The sequence below is a fragment of the Saccopteryx bilineata genome, chromosome 2 (genome assembly GCF_036850765.1).
Source record: "Saccopteryx bilineata isolate mSacBil1 chromosome 2, mSacBil1_pri_phased_curated, whole genome shotgun sequence".
In the NCBI taxonomy this organism is placed as follows: Eukaryota; Metazoa; Chordata; class Mammalia; order Chiroptera; family Emballonuridae; genus Saccopteryx; species Saccopteryx bilineata.
This window is the reverse complement of record NC_089491.1, coordinates 184,963,587-184,979,652: the sequence shown is the minus strand read 5'-3', so window position 1 is coordinate 184,979,652 and position 16,066 is coordinate 184,963,587. Positions and strand designations below refer to the sequence as shown.

The 16,066-nt window shown below is 38.5% G+C and overlaps 1 protein-coding gene across 14 annotated transcripts in view; it reads left to right on the top strand.

Moving 5' to 3' along the window:
- FRY (FRY microtubule binding protein) overlaps positions 1-16,066 on the top strand; it is a 620,873-nt gene that overhangs the window by 343,228 nt on the left and 261,579 nt on the right. For all 14 annotated transcript variants that reach the window (XM_066258908.1, XM_066258906.1, XM_066258901.1 and 11 more), the window contains one exon: positions 15,306-15,445. In XM_066258908.1, coding sequence (XP_066115005.1) covers positions 15,306-15,445 — 140 coding nt within the window. The remainder of the gene's footprint in view (positions 1-15,305; positions 15,446-16,066) is intronic.

Sequence of the window (16,066 nt, the reverse complement as noted above, 5' to 3'; positions counted from 1 at the left end):
TTTTGTTGATCTTTTCAAAGAACCAGCTCCTTGTTCTATTAATTTTTTCTATAGTTTTTCTGTTCTCTGTTTCATTTATTTCTGCTCTGATTTTTATTATATCCTTTCTTCAGCTGGTTTTGGGTTTTCTTTGTTCTTCTTTTTCTAGTTCCTTAAGGTGTGAAGTTAAGTGGTTCACTTGGGCTCTCTCTTGTTTGTTCATATATGCCTGAAGTGATATGAACTTCCCTCTTATCACTGCTTTTGCTGCATCCCACAGATTCTGATATGTCGTATTGTCATTTTCATTAGTCTGTATATATCTTTTGATCTCTGCACTTATTTCTTTTTTGATCTATTCATTTTTTAAAAGTATGTTGTTTAGTTTCCACATTTTTGTGGGATTTTTTTTCTCTTTTTTGCAGTTGAATTCTAGTTTCAAGGCTTTATGATCAGAAAATATGCTTGGTACAACTTCGATTTTTCTGAATTTGCTGATGTTGTTTTTGTGGCCCAACATATGGTCAATTCTTGAGAGTGATCCATGTACACTGGAGAAAAATGTATACTCAGTCACTTTGGGATGAAATGTCCTGTAGATGTCTATCATATTCAGGTGCTCTAGTGTTTTGTTTAAGGCCACTATATCTTTATTGATTCTCTGTTTGGATGACCGATCTAGAGCCGTCAGCGGTGTATTGAGGTCTCCAAGTATGATTGTGTTTTTGTCACTTTTTGTTTTAAGATCAATAAGTAGCTGTCTTATATATTTTGGTGCTCCTTGGTTTGGTGCATATATATTAAGAATTGTTATGTCTTCTTGATTCAGTGTCCCCTTAGCCATTTTGAAATGGCCATTTTTGTCTCTGAGTACTTTTCCTGTCTTGTAGTCAGCATTATCCGATATGAGTATTGCTACACTTGCTTTTTTTGGATGTTATTTGCTTGGAGTATTGTTTTCCAGCCTTTCACTTTGAATTTGTTTTTATCCTTGTTACTTAGATGAGTTTCCTGTAGGCAGCATACAGTTGAATTTTTTTTTTTAATCCATTCTGCTACTCTGTGCCTTTTTATTGGTGACTTTAATCCATTTACATTTAGTGTAATTATTGACACTTGTGAGTTCCCTATTGCCATTTTATATCTTGCTTTTTGTTAGTTTTATGTCTTGTTTGATCCTTCTCTTTCGTTTTTCTATCTTTTGTTTTTATTTGGTTGTATTCCATACATCTTTCCTCTGTTGCTATCATTTTTATCTCATGTGCTTCTTTGGTGGTTTTTTCAATGGTGGTTACCTTTGAGTAATGAAAAGGGTCCCTACCCTGTTCATTGTAGCGAACTATTTTGTGAGTACTTTTGCACTCCATCGTCCTTTGCTACTGTTAATCTCCATCTTCTCCCCCTCTTTCTTTTTGTTGTTGTCACAGTTTAAATTTGGTTTTATTGTGTTCTTTCTTCTTGGAGCTTTTACTTGTGGCTCTGTTTTTTTTTGTTCTTTGTATCTGATTGGAGAACCCCCTTTAGTAATTCCTGGAGTAGGGGTTTTCTGATGATAAATTCCCTCATCTTTTCTGTATCTGAGAATGTTTTTATTTCTCCTTCATATTTGAAGGATAGCTTTGATGGGTATAGTATTCGTGGCTGGAAGTTCCTCTCTTTCAAGACTTTAAATATTGGGGTCCACTTTCTTCTAGTTTGTAGAGTTTCTGCTGAGAAATCTGATGATAATCTAATGGGCCTTCCTTTATATGTTGTATTCTTCTTTTCCCTGGCTGCCTTGAGAATTTTTTCTTTGCTGTTGGTTTGTGCCAATTTCATTATGATATTCCTTGGAGTAGGTTTGTTGGGGTTAAGAAAACTCGGAGTTCTGTTTGCTTCTTGAACTTGAGGCTTTTGTTCTTTCCACAGGCTTGGGAAGTTCTCATCTATTATTTGAGTATGTTCTCTATTCCATTTTCTCTCTCTTCTCCCTCTGATATACCTATTATTCTTATGTTATTCTCTTTGATGGAGTCAGATAATTCTTGTAGGGCTATCTCATTTTTTTTAATTTTTGAATCTCTTTCTTCTCTCTGTTGTGCCTCAAGTTGCTTGTCTTCTATTTCACTAATCCTCTCTTCTCTCTCACCTGTTCTATTAGCTAAGCTTGTTACTTCGTTTTTCAGCTCGTGAATTGAGTTTTTCATCTCTGTTTGATTTGTTTTTATAGTTTCAATTTCCTTGGACATATATTCTTTGTGTTCATTGAGTTGTTTTCTGAGCTCCCTAAATTGCCTTTCTGTGTTTTTTTGTATATCTCGGAGGATTTTTAGGATTTCTCTCTTGAATTCTCTGTCATTTAGCTCCAATGTTTCCAATATATTAAATTTTTTCTCCATAGATTTTTCCTCATCTAGCTGTGTTACCTCTCTTTCTTTTGTATCCATGATATTCGATTTTCTCTTCCTTAATGGCACCAGAGGGTGGTTTTGTTGATAGTATTAATGAGCTTTAATAAAGAATAAAAAGTTAAAAAAATAAAAAATCGAAAAGAGTTGTGTTTTTTTAAATTAATAATGAAATAAAGAATAATAAAATAAAATAAAAATTTTTTAAAAAAGGAAATTATTCCCCCCCTCTTTTTTTCCTCTCCTCTCCTCTCCCCTCTTTCTTGAGAAAATCTTGTGGTGAACTGTGAATTATAACAAACAATGCCTGTAATGGAGGGCCTGAATTGGGGAAAAGTAATAAAGGGGCAAAAAAAAAGAAAAGAAAAAAGACGGGGGTATGAACCCACAAAAAGCAAATAAGGAAAAAATTTGGGTCAAGAATAAAATGATTTTCTTTTAGGTGTTGGTTGACTAAGAGTTATGATGAGAGGAATAAGAGGAAAACAGAAAAATGGGGGGACACATTAAAAAATTACTATTGTATTTAGTGGAACAAGAACTAGATAAAATGGAGAGCCAGGGATGGGAGCACTGCTAGTGAGTTAAAAAGGTGAAGTAAAAACCCCCCAAAATGCCACAAACATAAGTTTGAGTCCCAGATAAGATAATTTGTGTTATTGAGGTTTGAATGAGAGGAGATGTAAAGGAGAAAGGAAGAAACTAATATAGAGGGAGAAAAGAAAGAGAGAGAGAGAAAAAAAGAGGGAACCACTACAAGAAGAAAAAAGAAAAAAGAGGAGAGAGAGAGAGAGAGAGAGAGAGTTAAGGGTTTTGGAGTGCAACCCTCATAGAGAGAAAGGAAGAGGAGAGAAAAGATAATGGGAGATGTAACACTTATGGGTAGTGTAGTTCAAGGAGAGGAGAGAGTAAGACCGGCAGAGAGTTAATCAGCCAAATTGGAGGAGGAAAAAAAATATCAAGAATGAAGATAAGAGAAACAAACGAACAAATATAATAAAATGGGATAGGTTATAAAGTCTGCAGATTATTGTTGATTTTGAGAGGTTATCTTCTTGCTTTTTCTTTTCTCTCCCTCTTCCTGGTCGGTGACTCTGTACCCCGGGTTCTGCCCCTTTGGCACGCTCAGGTAGAGGTTTGCCGTTGATAAGTCTCTATGGCGATGTCATTTATTGTGCTTTAGTCTCGTTGGCAGTCGAGGCTCATTAGTGTTTATAGGCTCTGACAGTGAGAGAGTCCGTGTTCCTGGAGCCTTTCTCCTAGTCTTTCCTTCCTCAATTAGTAGTCTGATAATCCAGCTATGGGGTTGCTGCTGCCTTTTCCTGGATAGTAAGAGGCTCAAAGAGCTGGCAACTCCCCACTCTATTTCCACTCAGCACAGGGCTCTGGGTAAGGCTCAGTCAGTCAGAGCTGCTAGCATAATCAGGCGGGGTTTCCGCCCACTCAAAGACCTCTGGCTCTGCCACTCTGTCCGGTAACACAGGCAGGTGCCCACTTCCAGGGCGCTTGGAGGAAACTCTCGCTCACTATCTGCGTGCGCAGACCAGGATATCCGGCCAGCAGTCTCACGCTCTGAGTGAAACTCCCAACCGCATGGAAAAGTTCCTGTGTTGGAATTGGCTCTCGCTCCGTCCCCATGCGCGGCTTTTGCAAGGCGCTGGGGCGGCCCGAGATTCCACTTTGGCCCCCACAAAGGCCCCTGACTCTGCCCCTCTGTGCGATAACACGGGCTTGCACTGCCGAGGCACTCGGAGGAATCTCTCACTCACTATCTGCGTGCACAGACCAGGATATGAGGCCGGCCACGTTTCCCTCTGAGTGAATCCCCTACCAGCACGGAAAAGTTCCACCATTGGAATTAGTCCTCGCTCCCTCCTGTGTGCGGCTTTCCCAGGGCGCTGGGGCTGCCCAGAGATTCCTCTTTCGGCCCACCCAAAGGCCTCTGACTCTGCCTCTCTGTGGGATAACATGGGCACCCACTCCCGGGGCTTAGGAAGAAATCTCTCGCCCACTATCTGCGCGCGCCGACCAGGAGATCGGGTAAAATGGCTGCCCTGCTTGTCTTTCTTTGTTTGGGTTTGGCGCGAGTGTTAGCTTGTATTGCCCGGGTTGCCACAGGATCAGTTTTTCCTCAGCTTGGATCTCCGTGCCACAGCCTGGTTCAGCTGTTTGTGCCGCAGCCTGGATCTATTCACCCCCTTTGCCCGCCTCAGTTTCTATATTCACGGATCCCAGAGAAAGCCGCCCTGTTTAGGTTAGTGAGGAAGGCAGAGCATTTCTTACTCCCTATTTCCTTCGGGGTTTGGTTATATATTTAGCCAATTTTTTGCTCGACCATACCTTCGGGTGTATTGCGATACATCTGGAGGCTCCAAGGATAGGTTTTTCTGTTTCTGGTTGAAGATCTTGTTGAGTTTTGGGGGAGATTTATCGGTATCGCTTCCTACCCCACCATTACTCTGACGTCATCCGGCCTGCTTTCTTGTATATGGTTTACATTCTCAAGGTCTTCTTATGGCCCATTGGGTTTCTACAGCTCAGCCATTCCATCAGGATTCCAGGTAGCAGGAAGGAGAAATGGAAAAAGAATTATAAAAAAAGTAATAAAAAAAACAATATCCCAACGTTGCACACAACACTTCTGATTATATTCAGAGCTATAAGGAAGATGTGGGAAATTTTTATACTACCTGTCTTTACTAAACAGCATATAGCCTGTTTTTGCTCAAATGGCCAGTAGAGATTACTGTTTTTCATTCTTTATCTCTTTTGTTCCACCATGGGATTCTCCTAGAATTTGTCAGTTTTAAATATGTTTATGAGGGGAATATAGAGAGAGGGGGTTTAACTCATGTTTCCTTAACTTTTCTTTTAAATTTCTGTTATATTTAATTAACTATTGGTTTGATATCCCTTAATTTAACCTAATTACACTCTAACCCTGTATAGAATACACCTGGAAGGAAAGCCCTGATATTTCATAAGTAACAAGATGTCTATTTAGGATTAACTTTTTAAAGCTCAATATTAGTGGCAGAAGTCAACCTAGGGACAGCTTTACACATTGGACAGCTAGATTTTTGTGCCCTTAATTTTAGAATTTTACTTTTTACAAATTTCATGAATATAAAGTTGACATATTCTTATAGCACCTCCTGTGTGACAGACATGTGCCAAGCATTATTCCCGCTGAGGAAATTCCTGTGAAGGAGGCCTGTTGCCTGCCCTGGAAAGGCCCCCCATCCAGTGGCAGAGGCAAAGAAGAAATTTGTAATCGAATAAATTATGGCCTCAGGCTAGTGAGTCAACTCTTGGTGGAAGGACCGAGCAGAATAACTGTGCCAGTTGCTGGGAGCCCAGGGAGGGCTTCTAGGCCCTTCCAGGGAAAATCTTACCAGAATTAATAAAGAGAGGAGAGCTTCCCAACAGCATTTGGAAAATGTGTACTGTCAGTAATTTATTTTAAATGCCAAAATTAATCATCAGGGCTTAGAAAGTGAAGTGAATGAAAAACTGTTTTGGTAATAAGTTCTTTATTTTTGGCAAACATTAAGTATGTGTGTGCATATGTATGTATGCACAGACACGAAGCTCTGTTGGGACAAAGATGTAAGGATGTGGTTTCTGCTTCCCAGGAGCCGTTGGCCCAGAAGAGGCTGACGGGTGGTGCACAAACAGCTCTGAGATGGTGTGTAAGAAGTGTCACGTGAGTGATGCAGATGATAAACATTGTAACACATCAGGGGACAGCAGATATGCACTTTAGGGGCAGGTGACTAGGAAAAAACTTTCTAGAAAAGGAGGACATAGTTTATCAGGTGCCTAAAACAGTAAGTGCAATAGGATTAGGCTGGATGTTAGTGAGGGGGTAAGAAATTTCAGAAGAAAAGAACGTGTGTGCAAAAGCCCTGGACAGAAAAATGGCATTTTATATGATCTTGGAGATTGATGAATTGGGTCAGTTTAGTGGGGCAGAGGCAGGTATTGTTGAAGGCTGACCTTCAGAAAGAGGCAACAGCATGGCTCTCATGAAATTATAAAATGAATACGTGCCAAAGATTTTACTTGATTCATTATTCAGAGGGATATTACAACCAATATGAATATTAGAAGATATATTAGAACATAAACCAATATTAACCAATATTAGAAGAGAATATTAAAAATGAACACATTAATAAGTCAGGAATGTTGAAATGAATGTGCACTCAGAGGCAAAACTGGCTTCTTCCACCATGGGAGAGGGAAGTTAGTTGAACCTTCAATGGACAGTTTTTTCCATTATAAACATGAATTATCTTTTATTGCTCTCAGTTATTCACCATATGCACAGTTTTAAAATCGCTCAAAGGTACAGAGCTCCTCTAGATTCAGAATCAGGTCACCTCTACAGAGATGTATGCCAAAGAATGCATACCCATCCGTGGAAACACCAACTTTCCCTCTGGTATGGAGGAGATCAGACCGTGGGAGACCTCAGTGTCAGTGAGTGGTGCTAATCTTACACGCCAGTAGGCAAGTGATCATAGTGACAACTTGTTACTCCGCGAAGGCAGTGTCAGGGCCAGAGTAAAAATGCACACAGTGGAACTCAAAAGAAAGAATGATTATAGGCAAAGTTTTATATGAAGAATCAATATTTATTGAGAAAAGGAGAGACAAAAAGGAACTGTAGTTTTCAACCATAACTTGGAGCCATTTCCTTTCAGTTCAATGAGCGTGAAGGGCCTGAAGCCCCCAGGATTGTGCTCTGAGCTGAGGTTACAGACAGCCCCCGCCCTCGAGGAGTCCTCAGCCAGGAGGGAAACAGAGTCCAAACAAGTAACACAGCTCTGTAAATGTAATAGCAGAGGTACATGTAGAGTGTTGTGGGACTCAGGTGGGGAAGCTGTTAATGAAGCTGGGAACATGGACAGGTGTGTCACAGGAAGTAATGAAGGGGCAGTGAGGTTTTAAAGCTGTCTGTTATCCAGATGAACAAGATGAACTGGACCGTGTGAGACAGGAGGAGCTGAGAGGACAAAGCTGACAAAAGAAAAGCAAAGAGCTGGAGAGGGGCGGGAGCCCATGGCCCCAGGTACCACAGGAGCCACACAAGGAGGCACACTCAGAGTCTGGACTGTTTTCTGTGGGTAAGGAGCTCTTCAAGCAGAAGAAGGCTGTGCTTGGGGAGAGGTGATGAATCAGTTTTCTATATCATGGATTTTCAGTGAGGGTACAGTATCTCAGGAGAAATAGGCGCTCATTCACTTATGTGGTTGCTCAGCAAACACTGAAAGATCAGAAAGAAAATAGAGCAATGGGTGAAAAATTTCATAGGGAAACATAGGTTAGGATCAGAAAGTGTAACCCACAAAAGAATGCCCAGAGAAAGCGTGGCCAAAAACATGAGAGAACAACCCTGAGAAGCCACAGCTTTCTGGGGCAGGAGTGGCCCTTGGAAGCGATCAGTACAGGGATGTTCACTGACGAGCCAGAGGTCAGCAGGCAGGAGCTCAGGAAGCTGGCATATAGAAGGCATTTTCATAGTTGATAAACTAATGTTACATGCTGAGTAGACTGACTTTCACATTCAGTTTTAGCGACTGATTGCAACTGCTAACACGTACATGGGAAAGCAATCTGGGCACCAGGGGCCCACCCTGATCTGTGGAGAGCACCTAGTGGATAACGGAGGGTTAGCTCCACACGGTAACTCCACTGACTTTCTTCAGTGATAAATTTGCACTTTTTTTCAATATAAAGGCCAAGATGTTTTATGTTGGATTCTCCAAAGAAACAATAACTAACCGGTGATGAGTATGGACCTGAGTGAGTTGGACCTATGGTAATTGGTGGTATTTAACTAATCGATTCTGGTTCCAAAACACTCTCTCTGTCTTTTCCTATTTGTTTTGGAGTAAGTGCCTGTTGCCTGAGGACCCCAGTGTTCTCTCCCTTTCTCCTATGGAGCTAATGTTGGGCAGGCACTGCTTCCGCTGCCTCTACAGGAAGCATTTCAGAGGCACTGTGTTTACCTCTGCCAGGGCCGGAAAAGTGTGGAAACACAGACTACAGTGTTCTAATGGAGGCCCTGATAGTTTACACTTAGATAAAGGAAGATGGACGGGTCTTTTTAATTTTTTGGTACCATATAACTAAAAACAATAATGATCTGTTCTGATAAACAAATTCTTTCATCAGATTTTTGTCATCTGTTGTGTCATTTACTTAACCTACAATCTCATCAAAGTCAAAATATTTTATGTCTCTGCTTCAGTTTCAATATTTGAAAATAGCTGATGGAAAACAGAATCAGACATTTTTGAAGGTCTGTTATGTGCCCACTCATTATAGCATCTCATTTAGCCTTCATACAAACCCAGTGAAGTAAGTACTCTTAAGTCCCATTTCACAGCTGAAACGCAGAGCTTCTACTTCTAAGAGTGGCAACATGCCCATGCTCATCCAGCCAATCAAGGGCAGAGCTGTAACTTGAACCGAAGATGAAGGAGCTGATCTTCCCATTATATACTCTTGCAATTATGAAAACATGACGTGAGAAGGATCAGTCACACATACAGTGTTCTGAGAACATTACTTTAAGTTGAAGCTATTTGCAATTCAGTGTAACATTACTTACCGGTATCATCTCCCAGATAATTCCAAATAATTTGCTCAAACATTCTAAGTAACTTCTATTGGAGTTTTCTTCCAGATGTTATATTTTGTGGCACCTTAGTTTCACAATATGTTAAATATGCCATTTATAAACAGGAAACACATGGCAAAATAAATCTATATACATTTATAACAGCTGTTGACCTTTAACAATAGCCACATATTTTTGCAGCAAACAGGTTTATTTGGGAACAACAAAGAATTTCAGTTTGGGACATACAGTCTAATGGTGAACTATACATAAACCCAGAGAAACAAAGGAGAGTAATGTTCTTTTGTAGACTTGGGAGGGGCTGTTCTAAATGAAGAGTTCATTAACAGAAACTGAAAGTTTGAAGTGTAGTAGCTTCTCATTGACTGAGCTGAGATGTTACTGGCAAGGAGGAATCTTTTCTCCAGAACCTCCTGCAGAGGTAATAATATAAGCATCACTTCCTGTCAGAGATGCAGTATTGTACCCTTTGGGGTCAGTAGTGTACATTGATTGACATGTGCATCAGAGTTCTTTCTTCTAGCCTTCACCTCCTTTTTAAATGAAGTTTCTGTTTATTTTCATGGAGCTAAAATAACTATTTACCATCTTGGGTATTAATAATTTTCCTGCAAAGGAAGGAGATGAGTATTTCAACATTGACTATAATGCTATAAATTAGTGAAAATCTATTTAAAATGTATAAATGAAAAATATAGGCAATTAAGAGTAAAAGCAAATTAACTGGCATATTAGTTTATTCAGTATTTCTTAAATTATTCTCAGTGAAACAGTGTGTATGTGTCTGGTGTGTGTAAAATGGACCAAGATATTAAATAATCAAGATCTTTTCTTAATATTCAAAGAAAGTATTTAATGTATAGATTAATTAATTTAAGTTTTTATAATATATTTTTAATCTCTTGGTGTCTGTCCTGACTTTTCATATGTTATAATTCAGCAATAATATCTGTGATTGAGTAAAAAAATTTTTAATTACTTTAATAGATCATTATTTTGTGATTTTACCTAGAAAGTACCCTGAATCCAATGTATTTGGCCACATAAACTACTTTGAGAAAGTAAACTATCAATGAAATTACTTTAAAATTTTCATTAAATGCACCACTCAGGACAAGTCAGCTTTATTACTATAAAATATGGAGTGACTCCACTAAGTAATTATTCAAATATTTATGGGTAAACTTTTCTTATTTGCATTTAGCAAGTATAATAAAATGCTTATGAAAAATTAATGTCTTAGCTACTGCATAAGGCCTGTTTATACATAAAATGCCAAAATAAACATTAGGAAAACATTTACAAAGTACATTTTTCATTCCCCTCTATCCTCCCCAAAAAAGAAAACACCAATATGAAATAGTTCTGTGAGTCTGTGTACTTCATCTCCTCTGACCAGCACTGAGCTCATCTATGCTGGGAGAATATGATCATTTAAATACAACAAGAGCATCTTTGTGAGTGGGCCTTCCCCCTTTCAACAGCAGCACAGAGCCAGAATTCATCTCACCATGGGCTCTGCTTCGTGTAAGTGAAGGTGCTGAGTATCCAAAAAGGCAGCTACACCTTCCTCCCTTGCTGAGCTTTGAAGGCCAAGTCTTTGCAAATTCTACCTTTACTTCCCGAAAGCCTGGACTAAAAGAGGCAGTAATAGAGAACTGAAAAACACACGCACCCTCCCTATGCTGACCTTTCATTTCTTCTAAGATGATCTCAGTGCATTTGCCATGAGAAGTGTACCCGGCTGATATAATAGCAAAAAAAATGGTTTCAGGACATTTTTTTCAATTTTATTAAACTTGTTGGAGTGATATTGGTTAATAAAATACATAGTTTTCAAGTGTACAATTCTATAACACATCATCTGTATATTGCATTGTGTGTTTACCACCCCAAGTCAAGTCTCCTTTTGTCACAATATATTTGACTCCCTTTATCCTTTTTTTCTTCCCCCAGCCTCCTTTCTCTCTAGTACCCACCACACTGCTCTGTGTCTATGAGTTTTTTTCTGTCTTGTTTGCTCGTTTGTTACTTTTAGTTTTACATCCCACATATGAGTGTAATACTGTCATTTGCAACAACATGAATGAATCTTGAGTATGTTGTGCTAAGTGAAATAAATCAGGTGGAAAATGTCAGGAGTACTTCTTAATGGGTAGACAAAATTATTATAGCTGAGGTTGGAAAGAGACTATTCATGTTCTTGATGGAGAATGTGGGTTACACCTAATTGTAGTAATGGAATTTTGTGTGCTGCATCTACAGATGTTTAAGAGTCAATTGTAGGTTCTTATCACCTTTATTGGTCTACAGTGAGTAACAGAACTTGTAATTATTTCACACAAATATTTTTGAATAAACATTTGATTTTATTAGTTTTGGATTTTAAAAAGTTGCAGAGATAATACAGACAGTTGTTATATACTCCATTTTCAGTTTCCCATATAAACATCTTACATTAGCAGGGTACATTTGTCACAACCAAGAAACCAACATCAGTACATTATTATTGATTAAATTCCATACATTATTTCTATTTTCTTTGTTTTTTTCCTAATGTCCCATTTCTGGTCCAGGATAATATCTAGGATATACCACATTACATTCAGTTATTATGTCTGATCCTGACTTACACAACTATTTTATTTATTTTTTTATCAACTGACTGATTTTTAGAGAGAGAAAGGGAGAAAGATAAACATTGTTGTTCCACTTGTTTATGCTTTCATTGATCTATTCTTGTCTGTGCACTGACTGGGGATCAAACCTGTTGCAACCTTGGATGACACTCTAACCAACTGAGCTACTTGGCCACAGCCTACACAAATATTTCAAAATTATTGAAATATAACAGTAAATGCTTTTGGATTTTGTTACATATGCAGTAATTAAGATAGATTTACCTCATGGTCAGGGACTCTGAATTCTGATCCTTCTGTTGTAGAGGAACTTCCTACATTTCCCAACTCAAACATTTTAGATGGTGGTGACTTTCTTGTGCTGGGGTGACTTTAAAGACACCAGTAAATTATTACCCCTTTCACACACAGTGATTTGTTTCCTCCAAAAAGTGACTGCTGTTCTACCCACTGGAACAACAGGAAAATACGTGTGGCTGTGGCAGGAGAGTGGCTCTATTTTTAATAATTAGATTTTATTTTCAATTTAAATAAAGCTAATAGCACTAGGTTTGTAGGACAGGCTGAATGCAATTACATGTATTTTTAACTTACATTAACCTATAAACAAAGATAATGTACAATTTTGTGTATGCTCACTTAATCATCATAACAGAGAACATGAAATAAGGCTATTGAGATAGGGAATCTGAGGAAGCAGTAATTTTGTTCAGTCTTAGAGCTTCTTTTAAAGTTGTTAGTGGAAAATCCTTGACACGATGCCCTTCAGCTCCCATTCCTCTGGTTTTCTGTTTTATTTTTTTTTTAAGTTAAGCCTAGACTGCCTAACTCCAGAGATACTTTAAGTTAATTAAAGTTTTCCCCCTCTTTCACTACCTCCTCAGCTCAGGCCATGGTCACTGCGTGCCTACGACAGTTGCAGGGACCTCACTCAATTAGGCGTATGTATGCTGTTCTCCTAACTGCCTGTATTAGCAAACCCTTTTGTTCCAGCCTATATATCACTACTAGATTCACCTCCCCAAACACCTCCCCATTTTTATGGATGGATTTCCTTACTCAAAAGTATTTAAGGACTTCCCATTTTCTAGAGAAGAAAATAGAAAATTTTCAAACTGGTATTAAATACCTTCTATAATTTTGTTCCAACTCAAAATTTTCAACATTCCTTCCACTCTAGTATACCAAAGCCCATACACCCGACAGATATTTCTTCTTTCAATTCACTCAAAAGTTTCATTAAATTCATTGTAATCATTACCAACAACTGTTCTGCAACTTTATGACCAGAAACTTTTCTGCCTTGTGTCTTTGCTTAGCTTCTTTCTTGACTCTCATCTCAAATTTCTACCCTTTGTATAAGAGGCCCAAGAAAAATGCTGCCTTTATTCTGTGGAACTCCAAGCTCCCCTGTCCTCCAGTGCATGTCTCTCCTGAGAACTCCTGGGGTCGTGCATATTGATATGTTGGTGTATTTCCTCCTGGTCTTTTTTTCTGTATCTGTATACTTATGTAATGTGTTTGGGATCACACAAATTAAATGATTCATTTTTTAAATTTAATATATCATGAACATTTTTATGTCAATAAGCATTTTTGGAGTGGACTTTTCATGGCTTCATAGATAATTTACATCAAATTCTGTATTGTAAGGCATATATAGTTGGACATTTAGGTTATCTACTTTTTTTTCTGTAATAAGTACTAAGAGTGGGCTTAGTGAAGGTGGTTTTTTATTTGGTTCTTGCATGTATTTCCAAATTACCTTCCAGATATGTTATACCAGTTGTTTTTCTTCAATCAGCAGTGTATGAACATACCAATTTTTTCTACTGTCTCATCAGCTCTGGTGGGGGAAATATAATTTGCTTATACTGCTTGTTAATTAGGTAATTAGAACATGTCTCACTGTGAACTTATGTATTCTGATTATAAGGCCTTTACCAGATATGTGTTTTATACATATTTTTATCCCCATCTGTGACCTGTCTTTATCACTTTCTTAACAGTATCTTTCTAAAGGCAAAAGCTTTTCATTTTGATAACTTACAATGTAGCAGTTTCTCATTGACTTTGCTTTTGGTATCATACCTAAGAAAGCATTGCTTAACCCAAAGTCACAAAGACTTTCCCTTATGTTTTCTTACCTTAATTTTATTTAACTGAGAGCAAGGAAATAGAGAAATAAACTCTTGCATACACCCTGACCAGGATCCACCCAGCAACTCCTATCTGGGGCCAATGCTCAAATCAAATGAGCTATCTTCAGTACTGGGGGCTGATACTTGAGCAAACCAACCTACTGGTTATGAGAGAGGAAGAGAGAGAAGGGGGAGAGAAAGAGGGGAAGAGAAGCAGATTGTTGCTTCTCATGTGTGCCCTGACCAGGAGTTGAACCCAGGATGTCCACACGCCTGGTGGAAGCCGTATCCACAGAGCCAGCCAGCCAGGGCCTAAAATTTTTTTAAATTAATTTTAGAGAAAGAGGAAAGGAGAGGGAGAAATTTAAAAACTTTGATTTGTTTTTCCCCATATTTACGCATTCATTGATTCTTCTATGTGCCCTCACCAGGGATAAAACCTGAAATTTTGGCATATTGAGACAATGCTCTAACCAATGCAGCTACTCAGCCAGGGCCTCCCCTATGTTTTCTTTCAGAAGATTTAGAGTTTTAGATTTTACACTTAGGTCTATGATTCATTTTAAGTTAGATTTTGCATATGAGATATGGATAAAGGTTCATGTTTTTGTGATACTTGGTAAAAGGTCAGGACTCTAGATTCCAAAGGCATGTTTGTTGTTTAAAGAAGAGGGAAGCAGTTTGCCTATAATGTAATGCAGGCAAATTACTGCTACTCATTTGTACCTCGAGTCTGATTTGGAACATATATCAGATTAATAGATGAATGATCATTGGCAGAAAACCATACAGTCTATTACTACTTATTTGTTTGGGGGATAGATTTGCTTAGTTCACATAAACAATTAATGTAATTACACTAATATATTTATTTATAGAACAGCATTTTTGTGAATCTTAGAAGTCCACAGCACCATACTTTTTAGCTGGTATGGGATAATAATTTTTTTACAGTCCGTGAATAACCTATTTGCAATTAATATCTGATTTCTAGAATGAAAAGGTATCAAAGTAATTAGCTTTCTTGAACCACCAGATTATTAGTATATAAGGAACATCTGTCAACATTAAGAGACTTGGGCTCTTGGGTATGTACTAATAAAGATTATTGAAGGAAGGGCTATGATAAACAAGAAAACTTTGTTGTGACTGTGGCTTGGAGTTATTTGTGAAATAAAATAAAAAAGTTTCTCAGTAATTGGCCATGCCACTAAAGCCTTTAGTCCAGCAATTTTCAACTGGTATGCCCAAGAATTTTTAAAGTATACAATACCTGACTATTTAGTCAGGGGCACTGACTTCTTTTCCCTTAGATTGTCAAATTTAAAAATGCCAACAGCCAGTACAACAATAGCCGTTGGATGAGAATGAATCAAAATTATAGCTATTTTTTTTTGTCAAATCGGCAAAAAATATATTTTTTAGTGTGACGCAGAATTTTAGTACTTAGTTTATGTGTGCCATGAGATGGAAAATCACTGCTTTAATCCTCCATTTTCCTTTGTAGGTCATCAGCTCAATGAGCTCCCTGTCTGAGTACTGCCTGCCTTCCATTCTGCGCACTCTGTTTGACTGGTATAAAAGGCAAAATGGCATTGAGGATGAATCACATGAATACAGACCGAGAACAAGCAATAAGTCAAAAAGGTACATTTCTTTTGTGTAAGTTTTTGAGGATTATGGTTTCTTTCTTTTGGTTTATTTTTCTCTTCTTTTCTTTCCCATTTTTCCTTTCTCTATTCCTTCTTTCATTTTAAGAAATGTAAATCAAAATGGGACTTAAAAGGCCTCTGGGTGTTCTCGCCTCTAAGACAGATACCTAGCAGGTGCAGCCGAGGCCCCTTATTCGGCAGGTGGCACATTTGGAGTACTAGCCACTGTCAGCTGTCACAGGTTGAACAGTCATACAGGGCCCTGTTTCACCATGGGTGAGGCATTGTGTAAAGGCTGAGCTTACCCTCTGGCCTCCAGGCTGCACCGGAAAGCTGAGGGCTGCTGCCCTGGATGCTTTAGTCCTTGATAGTAACCTTCAGTGCCCAGTGTGCCATGGAAAGAGGCTGGTCTGGATGTTAGCCATGATCCTGGAGCTGCCACTAATTAGCCATGTGACTTTGGGCAGCTCATCGCCTCTCTGTACCTCAGTCTCTTCATGAGCAAAACAAGCAGTCAGATTACAGCATGTCTAACTTCTGTTCCAACAGGGAATCTTGTTTATTTGTTGTGTGGGTTTGAGAAGTAGAACTTGCTGCTGCAGGAGCACTTTGGCAG